At 40.8% G+C, this 13184-nt stretch overlaps 1 protein-coding gene across 5 annotated transcripts in view; it reads right to left on the bottom strand.

Moving 5' to 3' along the window:
* Positions 1-13184, bottom strand: part of Rich (Guanine nucleotide exchange factor subunit Rich) — a 349449-nt gene that overhangs the window by 77614 nt on the left and 258651 nt on the right. For all 5 annotated transcript variants that reach the window (XM_071672678.1, XM_071672679.1, XM_071672681.1 and 2 more), the window contains 3 exons: positions 10869-11108; positions 4819-4933; positions 3224-3360 (listed from right to left, as the gene is read on the bottom strand). In XM_071672678.1, coding sequence (XP_071528779.1) covers positions 3224-3360; positions 4819-4933; positions 10869-11108 — 492 coding nt within the window. The remainder of the gene's footprint in view (positions 1-3223; positions 3361-4818; positions 4934-10868; positions 11109-13184) is intronic.

Raw genomic sequence — 13184 nt, 5'->3', positions numbered from 1 at the left:
CGATAGGAAAGGATGAAGCCAAGCAAGTATGAATATGTATATAAGCATGTATGCAATCTCTGAGTCTGTGTATGTATACATATGAATATGTGCACATGTGGGTGTTTATGTACATATATGTGTATACGAGTGGATGAGCCAGCCTTCATCTGTTTCCTGGCACTACCTCACTAATGCGGGAAACAGCGACAAAGTATAATAAATATATATAAAATATAAAATAATACTGCTCCACTGCCCTCACTTCTGTTGTCTCCAATGCTCTTGAAACTCTCACTTTCACAAACCCTTAGAATTCCATTCCCTTCTTTCTAAACTCCAATATGGATTTCACTGTGCTAGGTCTGCTGGCAATTTTCTCTCCTGTGTGACTCACCTCTGGTCCTCTCATCTTAGGAATTCTGGTGAAACTTTTGGTGTAGCCCTTAACATCTACAAAGCATCTGACAGGATGTGGCTTAAGTCTTTACTTTCTAAACTAATTTTCTTAGGATTCTATGCACAGTTTCAATTCAGATTTTTCCACTGGAGTAGTCATCAATGGAGCAATGTCCCTTTCCTATCTTATCAATAGTGGTTTTCCTTTGGTTCTGTCCCATCACCAACTCTCTTCATTCTCTCAACAAATGATAGGGGATAGGGGAGAAAGAATACTTCTCACGTATTCCCTGCGTGTCGTAGAAGGTGACTAAAAGGGAAGGGAGCAGGGGGCTGGAAATCCTCCCCTCTCGTTTTTAATTTTCCAAAAGAAGGAACAGAGAAGGGGGCTAAGTGAGGATATTCCCTCAAAGGCTCAGTCCTCTGTTCTTAACGCTACCTCGCTAACGCGGGAAATGGCGAATAGTATGAAAAAAAAAAAAAAAAATTTCACCCTATTCACTCTTATGCTGATGATTTCATTCTACATACTTCAACCCATTTTCCCTGCCCTTTTCCCTCTAATACTCATTCTCCTTTTCATACTGCTCATATTTTGTTTTTTTATTCAACCCTGTGCAGCAAATCAGTAACCATGTTAAATTCAAAATTGCTAAAGCACAATTTCTACCTATAACTCTATCTAAAAGTCATTTGTTTCCCTCTGCTCAATTTCAAACGCCACAGTTCAACAACATAATAACATAAAATGTCTTTCAGTTTTTGTATTCTAACTGTACTCTTTGCTTAGATCCATCACATTTGATGAATCTCCATTAAGCTCCACCATGCCTTTAAGTACCTTCTAGCTTGACGACTCCAAGTCAAATGTAACCATAACTGGTTCCCCCTTATGTCTTACGTTATTCTTCATGGAAGTCACTTATGGCTGTTCCATACTCTCCAGCAATCTTTTCATATGCATTTCCTCCTTCTTTTCCTTTTCTCCTTTATCTGGTACATCATCTTCTTCCAATTCAAAAATAGTCAGTGATTTACATCTATCAACATCCTCCTTTACTGATCTTTCCAATTTTGGTGCAACCCATTATTCAGCTAGATCCCCTCAGTGGAGTAATGGCAACCTCTGCGTCTCCAACTTTCTCTATAATCTCTCTTTTTTTCCTAGCAAGCACTGGTTCTGTATTCTCTATACTTTTCTAAACCTTCCATCAACTAACCTATGTACTTCTTTCCTTGCTTCATCATCTCTAACAGTGCATATCATTCTTTCTAAACTCTTTTCTCAAATTGCTGTGTACATCTGCTTGTGTTAACCTGGGTCTATGTTCCTCTCCCTTACTCTTAAAAATCTGTTGATCTGCTTCCTAATTTGCTCCTAATCTTCCCTGCCCTCTACTTCTGGATGCGTGCGTGCATATGAGAGAGAGAGAGAGAGAGAGAGAGAGAGAGAGAGAGAGAGAGAGAGAGAGAGAGAGAGAGAGAGAGAGAGAGAGAGAGAGGGAGAGAGAGAGGGAGAGAGGGAGAGAGAGAGGGAGAGAGGGAGAGAGAGAGGGAGAGAGAGAGAGAGAGGGAGAGAGAGAGAGAGAGAGAGAGAGAGAGAGAGAGAGAGAGAGAGAGAGAGAGAGAGAGAGAGAGAGAGAGAGAGAGTTTTTCCTTAACAGCTTTCGATATCATTCCAGTAAATTCACCATGTACTTTTGTCTTTTCCTCTACCTGAAAGGTTCCAGGTAATGTTCATGCAATTCCTTGACTAATATTCTCAACAAATTTTTCCTCTGACTTCACAGCCCCTTTAACATCTACAGAAGATACATCAGATTTCACCTTTTTAATGTCTTCACCTTCTTTCCACTGATCTGTTATCTCTTGAGCCCCTCTCTCCTAAACAGTGTTTCTGTTCCTATCTAGTCTCAAGATTCCCTTCATGGTCCTTGAAATGTTTCCACAATTTCTCACTCAACATATCCAAATGTCTAAACCAATTCAGGGCATCCTTTTCAGTCCTCTCATACATACACCTCTCTCTATGATGTCTCTGCAACCCTATAATTTCTGATTTGATCAACCTCCTTCACACTACATACTGTACTCAAACATTTCATTTCCAGAACAATCATCCTATCCTTTGCATTTCTATGACCCATGCCTTGCAACCATACAGCACCGAAGGGACTACTATATCATCAAACGTAATCAACTTTACCTTAAAGACAGTGACCACTCTTTCCACACATTTCCTTATGTGTCCAAGACCTTTGCTCCCTCATCCACCCTATGGCTTAATTACCTAATAGTTCAGTTCACTACCATATCCACTCAAAAATGCTGTTCAGATAAATCCAACAATAATGAACAATGATACCCGTATGCCTTTTCAATGGTCAAGAAACAAAAATGATGACCCTCCAAGCTGACACGAAGCAACTGTCACCAGGTCTGAACAATGTCACTGAGTAATGAAGTATCGAAGAGTTGACTGGTGCCATCTCAACTCTGCATGATAACATCACAGGTCTGAGCAAAAGTAAGTCTTGTAAACAAGCAACTCTCAGGCTACAACACTTCATTTTGGTCAATATGAAGTGAATCCTCATGGATACATCTCATTTTGCAGGATGAAACAGTGTTTTAACCTGCCAAAGAATAAGTCCTCTCTCAAGTGCTCACAGGGCTCTTTCAGTTGGAGAATAAAAGGACAACCTTTCACATGAAATTCAACCTAACCTAAAAACTACTTAACTGAACTTTTGACAAAATACATACATTTTTCATTCGGTTGTAATACAACAAATGAGAGTTTACAATGAGATGAGCGATTTTGTAAATTACATTTACTATGTACCTGAGTGTTGGGAAGGATCATAGACAAGTCCTCATCAGCACATGCTGGGGACACTGGAGGAGTAGCATGGCTATATCCCACCTTAGTGCTACCACAAGATGGCACAGATGGTTTGGGGGAGTCCAAATCTGCTGGATCTGCGAGAAAAAAAAATTGTATGATGAATATGGATACCCAAAAATCAGTAAGACCAAACATGAGAAAACATATACAGTATCTTCAATAAGAACACTCATTTTAATAAAATGATTATTGGGATTATCACTGTGTTACCCGAGGAGGGACATGACAGCAAATAAAAACATGGAAGCAGAAGTGTGTCATAAGTTGGGTGAAGGGGTGAAGGTTCTTGGAGCACTGAGGAATATGTGGAAAAAGAGGTCATTTTCTGGAACGGCAAAAATAGGCATGTTTGAAGACGTAGTAGTCTCAGCAATGCTGTATGCTTGGATGTGAAGCATGGGCCAAAATGTGGATGTGCAAAGGAGGGTGGTTGTGTTGCAAACATAATGTAAGAGGACATGTGGTGTAAAATGGTCTGATTGAGGAAGTTTATAATAAAAGAGTAAGAGAGAGGTGTGGTAATAAGAAGAATGTGGTTAGCAAGGTCAAAGAGGGTGTGCTGAAATGGTCTGGACAAATGGAAAGAATGAGAGGAAAGGCTGACAAAAAGGACATACATGTTAAAAGCAAGGGGGGACAAGAAAAGAGACCAAATGAGGAATGGAATGAAAAAGATATTGAGTGACTGGTGTCTGAACATGCAGGAGTGTGAAAGGCATGCACAGGATAGAGTGAACTGGAACAATGTGGAATTCTTGGGATGACAAGCTGTCAACAGATTGAACCAGGGCATGTGAAGTGGTTGGGGAGAAAGGTGGAAGGTTTGTTGGCCTTGGTTGTGGGTAGGGGGCTGCGGTTTTAGCACACTGCACAAGACAGCCAGAGAATGGATGTGAGCAAATGCAGCCTTTCTTCATCTGTTCCTAGTGCTACCTCACTGACAAGGGAAATTGCCTTCTATGAAGAAAAAAAGACTCTTAAGAAATCAAAGGCTAGTATATGGCTAAATGAAAATGATCTGAAAAGATGTGAAAATTAGGGAGGATGTAAAATGGCAGATGAAGAAGCATTGACAGGCTAAAGATATTTTGATAATGGAGAAAGAAAAATTAGTAAATGTATACAAAAGTGGGAAGAACGGAAGCAGACACAAAAGAAAAGTCATCTCAAATGGAAGGATACACTAAAAATTGTGTGTAAGAAAATTATACCCTAGAATGATTCTGCAAATGCTTTCAAAAATATGGTGTATGGAAGATTGTTTTCAATAAGCTCTCTTACTATCCTAGAGTAAAAAGTTTTTCCAAGATCTTCATTGATCAACAATTTAGATATGTAATACAAGAAAATGTGTTATGCATACTTGTAAAATTTCTAATGGAAGATTTATCATGTCATCTTGTTTTCTTTATATGATGCAGCATGAAAGGTATGGCCAGATTGCAATCTTTATGGGGCTTCTGCCATACAGCCAAGTGGTTCATACAGATCTTCCCTCTTATCTATATACATCATTAATACAAACATCTTACCTATGGATCGAAGGAAGCGAATGAGATCTTTACTGAGGTCCCACTTGCCAGCTTCTAGAGTAGCATCTAAGAGGCGAGTAGCATGACTACGACTCACTGTGGCACTCTCCAAATTCTGCAATAATAAAATGTAAACTAAGGCAATGCAAGTATTGCGCTTTCTTAGGGATCAAGCATTGTGCAAGGAAAGCCTATCAAGTCATTCTAGTTTCAAAAAGGCTGCCATCCCACAATAAATGGGTATAAAGGTTTTAGTTTAAATTTGTTTGTGAAAGATAAAAGGACTTATCAATAACCTTTTAAAAAGAAAAGTCAACTGAACAGAGATGCTCTGCACCATATATGTTTGAATAATACAGTACATATGAGTACCCTTGGGATGAAAGAGATTTTGAATTTGTTTAAGCTGCTAATTGTTTGTAAGGGATCTTTCCTCACCCAAAATTCAATAACAATGGAAAAAATGTAGTCCTGGGTAAGACCTCCAAAATATGCAATGATTTTGTTGTCTATTACAATACCTACCCAATGGAATCTATGGGCAGCAGCAACACATATATACTTATTTTCTCATTCTATTTTTTCCTACCTTATTATTTTCATGATTTATGGCAGTGCAACCACATACTAATTCTCTAGCACTGATCTGGAATCAAACCAATAGTTGGGAGGGGTTGAGAAGATCCTAGGACCCACTTGGCTGCCATCATGCAACTGGAATCCACCCCACTTCCACACCTGCAGTTCCTACACCTTGCTCTTTTCCTATCCATCTCTGCATAGTTCACAGTCTTAATTCTAACCTTCCCTCACTTAACACCAATTTCTTACTTCTTCCCTGAACTTCTCTCTGAAACCCATCTGTCCATGGCTGCTTCTCTATTGCCCTATGAGATCTCTAAATATAATCCCTATCACAGCTTCCTATCCCAGGGTGGAGCCTGTGCCTTCTCTACAAAAACATTTATTGCTTGCTTCATGGATCATGAGTCTCCTACCTTTGGTGCTATCTGGCTCTAAATCTCACTACCCACTCCACCACAAATCCCCAAACTATGAGCATCTCTGTGACTTCTTGTAATGAAGCTCTGCTCTCTTCATATTCATATGCTGAGATCCTCTATGCAGAGGATTACAATGCACACCACAAAGATTGGATAGGCTCTAACCAGGACAATTCTGATGGAGCCAATGCCCTTTCTTTTTCTGTCCTTAAGGACTTGGTACAATTCATCAAACAATCAACCATCAGGAACACTCTTCCAATATACATGACCTCTTTTTTACCTACAAATCTCCACTATACTTAGATCATTCCTGGTCCCTTAGGGTCCTCTGACCACAATCTTAATTCTGTTAATTCTAGTTGGGCATGCCAATTCTCCACTGCCCCCTCAAAACAACAACTTTGGCTCTTTGGAAGAGCTTACGGGTTACTGTCATTTGGCTTTTTTACTGACTTTACATGGGATGGGCACTGCTTCTCTGGCTGAGATGCCTCATGTTATGCTGACACACAGCAGACATTATCTTGGCTGGGAATGAGTCCTACATCCCAACCTCTTCAAGCTATTTTTTCCATATCATAATTTGATTGCTCCTGCTCTGAAGCCTGTCACTTCAGGGAGAAAGCATACCAATCCATGAAACTAATCCCTTCCCCTGAAACCCACTACATTCTTACTTCTGCTTGAAATCATTGCAAAGCTGTTGTTCACAAAGTTAGGCACATTTTCAATCAAAGAAAAGGCGCAGAATTGATACTTTTTGTTTGATAAGGGCTCTATAAAGCTTGGGGAAGGGGTATATTTATAGACTATAAATATAACCTACCCTAAACATGTTATTCCATCCTGATGACCTTGGGAGACAGACTCCTAAAAAATATTGCCCCCCCCCCCCAAAAAAAAAACACCCACACACCACCACCACTAACAAATGCTTAATCGAGCTCCAACTGTTCCACTTCTGATTTTCATAACCCATGCTACAACCAAGCTGCTGTACACCTTTGCACCATCACATCAATTCTTTTTATTTCTTTTTTAATACAGCAGTACAATCAATGCATACTTTATTTTCTTTTATACTGTGGTAAAATCAATGCATACTTTATACATTGGTACAATCAATACATACTTTATACATTGGTACAATCAAAACATACTTTACACAGTCGTATAATCAATGCACACTTTTAGAAGTCACATTATGAACCAGCTATGCTCTTAAAATATTTCTCTGACACATAATCTTACATATGTGCCAGCACAGTACTGGAAAAGGTATTTGTGTACCATTTCAACCCTTCTTCACAACTACCAGTAGAGAAGTTTTCCAAATTTTCATCTTCAATATCTATTTATTATTTATTCTGTTTTGTCGCTGTCTCCCGCGTTAGCGAGGTAGCACAGGGAAACAGACGAAAGAATGGCCCAACACACCCACATACACATGTATATACATACACGTCCACACACGCAAATATACATACCTATACATCTCAACGTATACATATACATACACACACAGACATATACATATATACACATGTACATAATTCAAACTGTCTGCCTTTATTCATTCCCATCGCCAACTCGCCACACATGAAATAACAACCCCCTCCCCCCTCATGTGTGCAAGGTAGCGCTACGAAAAGACAACAAAGGCCACATTCATTCACACTCAGTCTCTAGCTGTCATGTAATAATGCACCAAAACCATAGCTCCCTTTCCACATCCAGGCCCCACAAAACTTTCCATGGTATACCCCAGACGCTTCACATGCCCTGATTCAATCCATTGACAGCACGTCGACCCCGGTATACCACATCATTCCAATTCATTCTATTCCTTGCACGCCTTTCATCCTCCTGCATGTTCAGGCCCAGTATCACTCAAAATCTTCTTCACTCCATCTTTCCACCTCCAATTTGGTCTCCCACTTCTCCTCATTCCCTCCACCTCTGACACATATATCCTCTTGGTCAATCTTTCCTCACTCATTCTCTCCATGTGACCAAATCATTTCAAAACACTCTTTTTACTATCACACATCTATCTTACCCTATCATTACTTAATCGATCAAACCACCTCACACCACATACTGTCCTCAAAAATGTCATTTCCAGCACATCCACCCTGCTGCGCAAAACTCTATCCATAGCCCACGCCTCGCAACCATATAACACTGTTGGAACCACTATTCCTTCAAACATACCCATTTTTGCTTTCCGAGATAATGTTCTCGATTTCCACACATTCTTCAACGCTCCCAGAATTTTTGCCCCCTCCCCCACCCTATGATTCACTTCCACTTCCATGGTTCCATCCGCTGCCAAATCCACTCCCAGATATCTAAAATACTTTACTTCCTCCAGAATTCTCCAATCAAACTTATCTCCCAATTGACTTGACCCTCAACCCTACTGTACCTAATAACCTTGCTCTTATTCACATTTACTCTCAACTTTCTTCTTTCACACACTTTACCAAACTCAGTCACCAGCTTCTGCAGTTTCTCACATGAATCAGCCACCAGCGCGTATCATCAGCGAACAACAACTGACTCACCTCCCAAGCGCTCTCATCCACAACAGACTGCATACTTGCCCCTATTTCCAAAACTCTTGCATTCACCTCCCTAACAACCCCATCCATAAACAAATTAAACAACCATGGAGACATCACACACCCCAGTCGCAAACCTACATTCACTGAGAACCAATCACTTTCCTCTCTTCTTACACGTATACATGCCTTACATCCTCAATAAAAACTTTTCACTGCTTCTAACAACTTGCCTCCCACACCATATATTCTTAATACCTTCCACAGAGCATCTCTATCAACTCTATCATATGCCTTCTCCAGATCCATAAATGCTACATACAAATCCATTTGCTTTTCTAAGTATCTCTCACATACATTCTTCAAAGCAAACACCTGATCCACACATCCTCTACCACTTCTGAAACCACACTGCTCTTCCCCAATCTAATGCTCTGTACATGCCTTCACCCTCTCAATCAATACCCTCCCATATAATTTACCAGGAATACTCAACAAACTTACACCTCTGTAATTTGAGCACTCACTCTTACCCCCTTTGCCTTTGTACAATGGCGCTATGCAAGCATTCCGCCAATCCTCAGGCACCTCAGCTTGAGTCATACATACATTAAATAACGTTACCAACCAGTCAACAATACAGTCACCCCCTTTTTTAATAAATTCCACTGCAATACCATCCAAACCTGCAGCCTTGCTGGCTTTCATCTTCAGCAAAGCTTTTACTACCTCTTCTCTGTTTACCAAATCATTTTCCCTAACCCTCTCACTTTGCATACCACCTCGACCAAAACACCCTATATCTGCCAGTCTATCATCAAACACACTCAACAAACCTTCAAAATACTCACTCCATCTCCTCCTCACACCACCACTACTTGTTATCACCTCCCCATTAGCCCCCTTCACTGAAGTTCCCATTTGTTCCCCCGTCTTACGCACTTTATTTACCTCCTTCTAAAACATCTTTTTACTCTCCCAAAAATTTAATGATACTCTCTCACCCCAACTCTCATTTGCCCTCTTTTTCACCTCTTGCACCTTTCTCTTGACCTCCTGCCTCTTTCTTTTATACATCTCCCACTCATTTGCATTATTTCCTTGCAACAATCATCCAAATGCCTCTCTCTTCTCTTTCACTAATAATCTTACTTCTTCATCCCACCACTCACTACCCTTTCTAATCAACCCACCTCCCATGCTTCTCATGCCACAAGCATCTTTTGCGCAAGCTATCACTGCTCCCCTCAATACATCCCATTCCAACCCCCCACTCCCCTTACCTCCTTTGTTCTCACCTTTTTCCATTCTGTACTCAGTCTCTCCTGGTACTTCCTCACACAAGTCTCCTTCACAAGCTCACTTACTCTCACCACTCTCTTCATCCCAACATTCTCTCTTCTTTTCTGAAAGCCTCTACAAATCTTCACTTTCGCCTCCACAAGATAACAATCAGACCCCTCCAGTTGCACCTCTCAGCACATTAACATCCAAAAGTCTCTCTTTCGCGCGCCTGTCCATTAACACTTAATCCAATAATGCTCTCTGGCCATTTCTCCTACTTACATACTTATACTTATGTATATCTCTCTTTTTAAACCAGGTATTCCCAATCACCAGTCCTTTTTCAGCACATAAATCTACAAGCTCTTTACCATTTCCATTTACAACACTGAACACCCAATGTATACCAATTATTCCCTCAACTGCCACATTACTCACCTTTGCATTCAAATCACCCATCACTATAACCCGGTCTCGTGCATCAAAACTACTAACACACTCATTCAGCTGCTCCCAAAACACTTGCTTCTCATGATCTTTCTTCTCATGCCCAGGTGCATATGCACCAATAATCACCCATCTCTCTCCATCAACTTTCAGTTTTACCCATATCATTCTAGAGTTTACTTTCTTACACAATATCACATACTTCCACCACTCCTGTTTCAGGAGCAGTGTTACTCCTTCCCTTGCTCTTGTCCTCTCACTAACTCCTGACTTTACTCCCAAGACATTTCCAAAGCACTCTTCCCCTTTACCCTTGAGCTTCATTTCACTCAGAGCCACTACATCCAGGTTCCTTTCCTCAAACATACTACCTATCTCTCCTTTTTTCTCATCTTGGTTACATCCACACACATTTAGACACCCCAATCTGAGCCTTCGAGGAGGATGAGTACTCCCCGCGTGACTCCTTCTTCTGTTTCCCCTTTTAGAAAGTCAAAATACAAGGAGGGGAGGATTTCTAGCCCCCCGCTCCCATCCCCTTTAGTCGCCTTCTATGGCACGTGAGGAATGCATGGGAAGTATTCTTTCTCCCCATCCCCAGGGATAGGGGAGAAATATATTTCAATATATTTGACTTGACACTTAACATTCACACATGTTACCTGTCATCCCCTTTATACTCACCAATTATGATTAGTTTTTCCTTCTCTGTGCTATGGACATTTTGTACATATATACTCTATCTTACCTGCAGAATGATAAGGTATGACGCTGCAGTATCTAGCAATGAATCCTCAAGAGCTTTATTAAAAAGAAGCCTTGGGCTTCCTGCAGCAGAAAAGAGGTATCGCCATAAAGCCAATTCTGTTTTGCGAGCACACTGTACTACAGTCTGCAGGTACACAGGAAATTCTCGGATGAACTCAACAACTCTTGGCAGCAAACAATCAGGCAGTGGGTCCTTGCTAGATGCTTCCTCCTCAAGAACCTGGAAAACAAAATTCTTCATGATTTGCAGACATGCACAGAAAAAATATCAACAATGGGTACAACATCAATAAAAATATTTACCAATTACTAACTCAGTGCCAGTTTCCACTGATGTAGATGGTACTACACAAAGTGAAAACTACTTTTAAAGATAAAATCAAAATGAAACAACTAAAAACAATACACTACTGGAAGGAAAATAATAAAAAAAACAACTAAAGGCCATACACTACTGGAAGGAAAGTAACAGTTGGTGCCATACACTAGTGGAAGGAAGATAACAGTAGGTGCCATTCACTACTGGAAGGAAGATAACAGTTGGTGCCATACACTATTGGAAGGAGGATAACAGTAGGTGCCATACACTACTGGAAGGGAGGTAACAGTAGGTACCGTTCACTACTAGAAGGAAGGTAATAGTAGGTGCCATACACAACTGGAAGAAAGATAACAGTAGGTGCAGTTCACTACTGGAAGGAAGATAACAGTTGGTGCCATTCACTACTGGAAGGAAGATAACAGTTGGTGCCATTCACTACTGGAACAAAGAAAACCAGTTGCCATTCACCACTGGAAGGAAGGTAATAGTAGGTGCCATTCAAAACTGGAAGGAAGGTAACAGTACGTGCCGTTCACTAGTAGAAGGAAGGTAACAGTAGGTGCCATACACTACTGGAAGGGAGGTAACAGTAGGTACCATTCACTACTAGAAGGAAGGTAATAGTAGGTGCCATACACAACTGAAAGGAAGATAGCAGTAGGTGCCATACACTACTGGAAGGAAGATAACAGAAGGTGTCATACACTACTGGAAGGAAGATAACATAGGTGTCATACACTACTGGAAGGAAGATAACAGTAGGTGTCGTTCACTACTGGAAGGAACATAACAGTAGGTGCCATACACTACCGGAAAGAGGAAACAGTAGGTGCCATACACTACTGGAAGGAAGATAACAATAGGTGCCATACACTACTGGAAGGAAGATAACAGTAGGTGTCGTTCACTACTGGAAGGAAGATAACAGTATGTGCCATACACTACTGGAAGGAAGATAACAGTAGGTGTCGTTCACTACTGGAAGGAACATAACAGTAGGTGCCATACACTACTGGAAGGAGGATAACAGTAGGTGTCATACACTACTGGAAGGAAGATAACAATAGGTGCTATACACTACTGGAAAGATGATAAAAGTAGGTGTCGTTCACTACTGGAAGGAAGATAACAGGTGTCATACACTACTGGAAGGAAGATAACAGTAGGTGTCGTTCACTACTGGAAGGAACATAACAGTAGGTGCCATACACTACTGGAAGGAACATAACAGTAGGTGCCATACACTACTGGAATGAGGATAACAGTAGGTGTCATACAGTACTGGAAGGAAGATAACAATAGGTGCTATACACTACTGGAAGGAAGATAACAGTAGGTGTCGTTCACTACTGGAAGGAAGATAACAGTAGGTGTCATACACTACTGGAAGGAAGATAACAGTAGGTGTCGTTCACTACTGGAAGGAACATAACAGTAGGTGCCATACACTACTGGAAGGAGGATAACAGTAGGTGTCATACACTACTGGAAGGAAGATAACAATAGGTGCTATACACTACTGGAAGGATGATAAAAGTAGGTGTCGTTCACTACTGGAAGGAAGATAACAGGTGTCATACACTACTGGAAGGAAGTTAACAGTAGGTGTGGTTCACTACTGGAAGGAAGATAGCAGTAGGTGCCATAAACTACTGGAAGGAAGATAACAGTACGTGCCATACACTACTGGAAGGAACATAACAGTAGGTGCCATACACTACTGGAAGGAAGATAACAGTAGGTGTCGTTCACTACTGGAAGGAAGATAACATAGGTATCATACACTACTGGAAGGAAGATAACAGTAGGTGTCGTTCACTACTGGAAGGAACATAACAGTAGGTGCCATACACTACTGGAAAGAGGAAACAGTAGGTGCCATACACTACTGGAAGGAAGATAACAATAGGTGCCATACACTACTGGAAGGAAGATAACAATAGGTGCCATACCCTACTGGAAGGAAGATAACAG

Source organism: Panulirus ornatus, chromosome 17, assembly GCF_036320965.1.
Source record: "Panulirus ornatus isolate Po-2019 chromosome 17, ASM3632096v1, whole genome shotgun sequence".
NCBI lineage: Eukaryota > Metazoa > Arthropoda > Malacostraca > Decapoda > Palinuridae > Panulirus > Panulirus ornatus.
The sequence above is the reverse complement of the archived record's forward strand: the minus strand, read 5'-3'. Positions and strand labels throughout refer to the sequence as shown.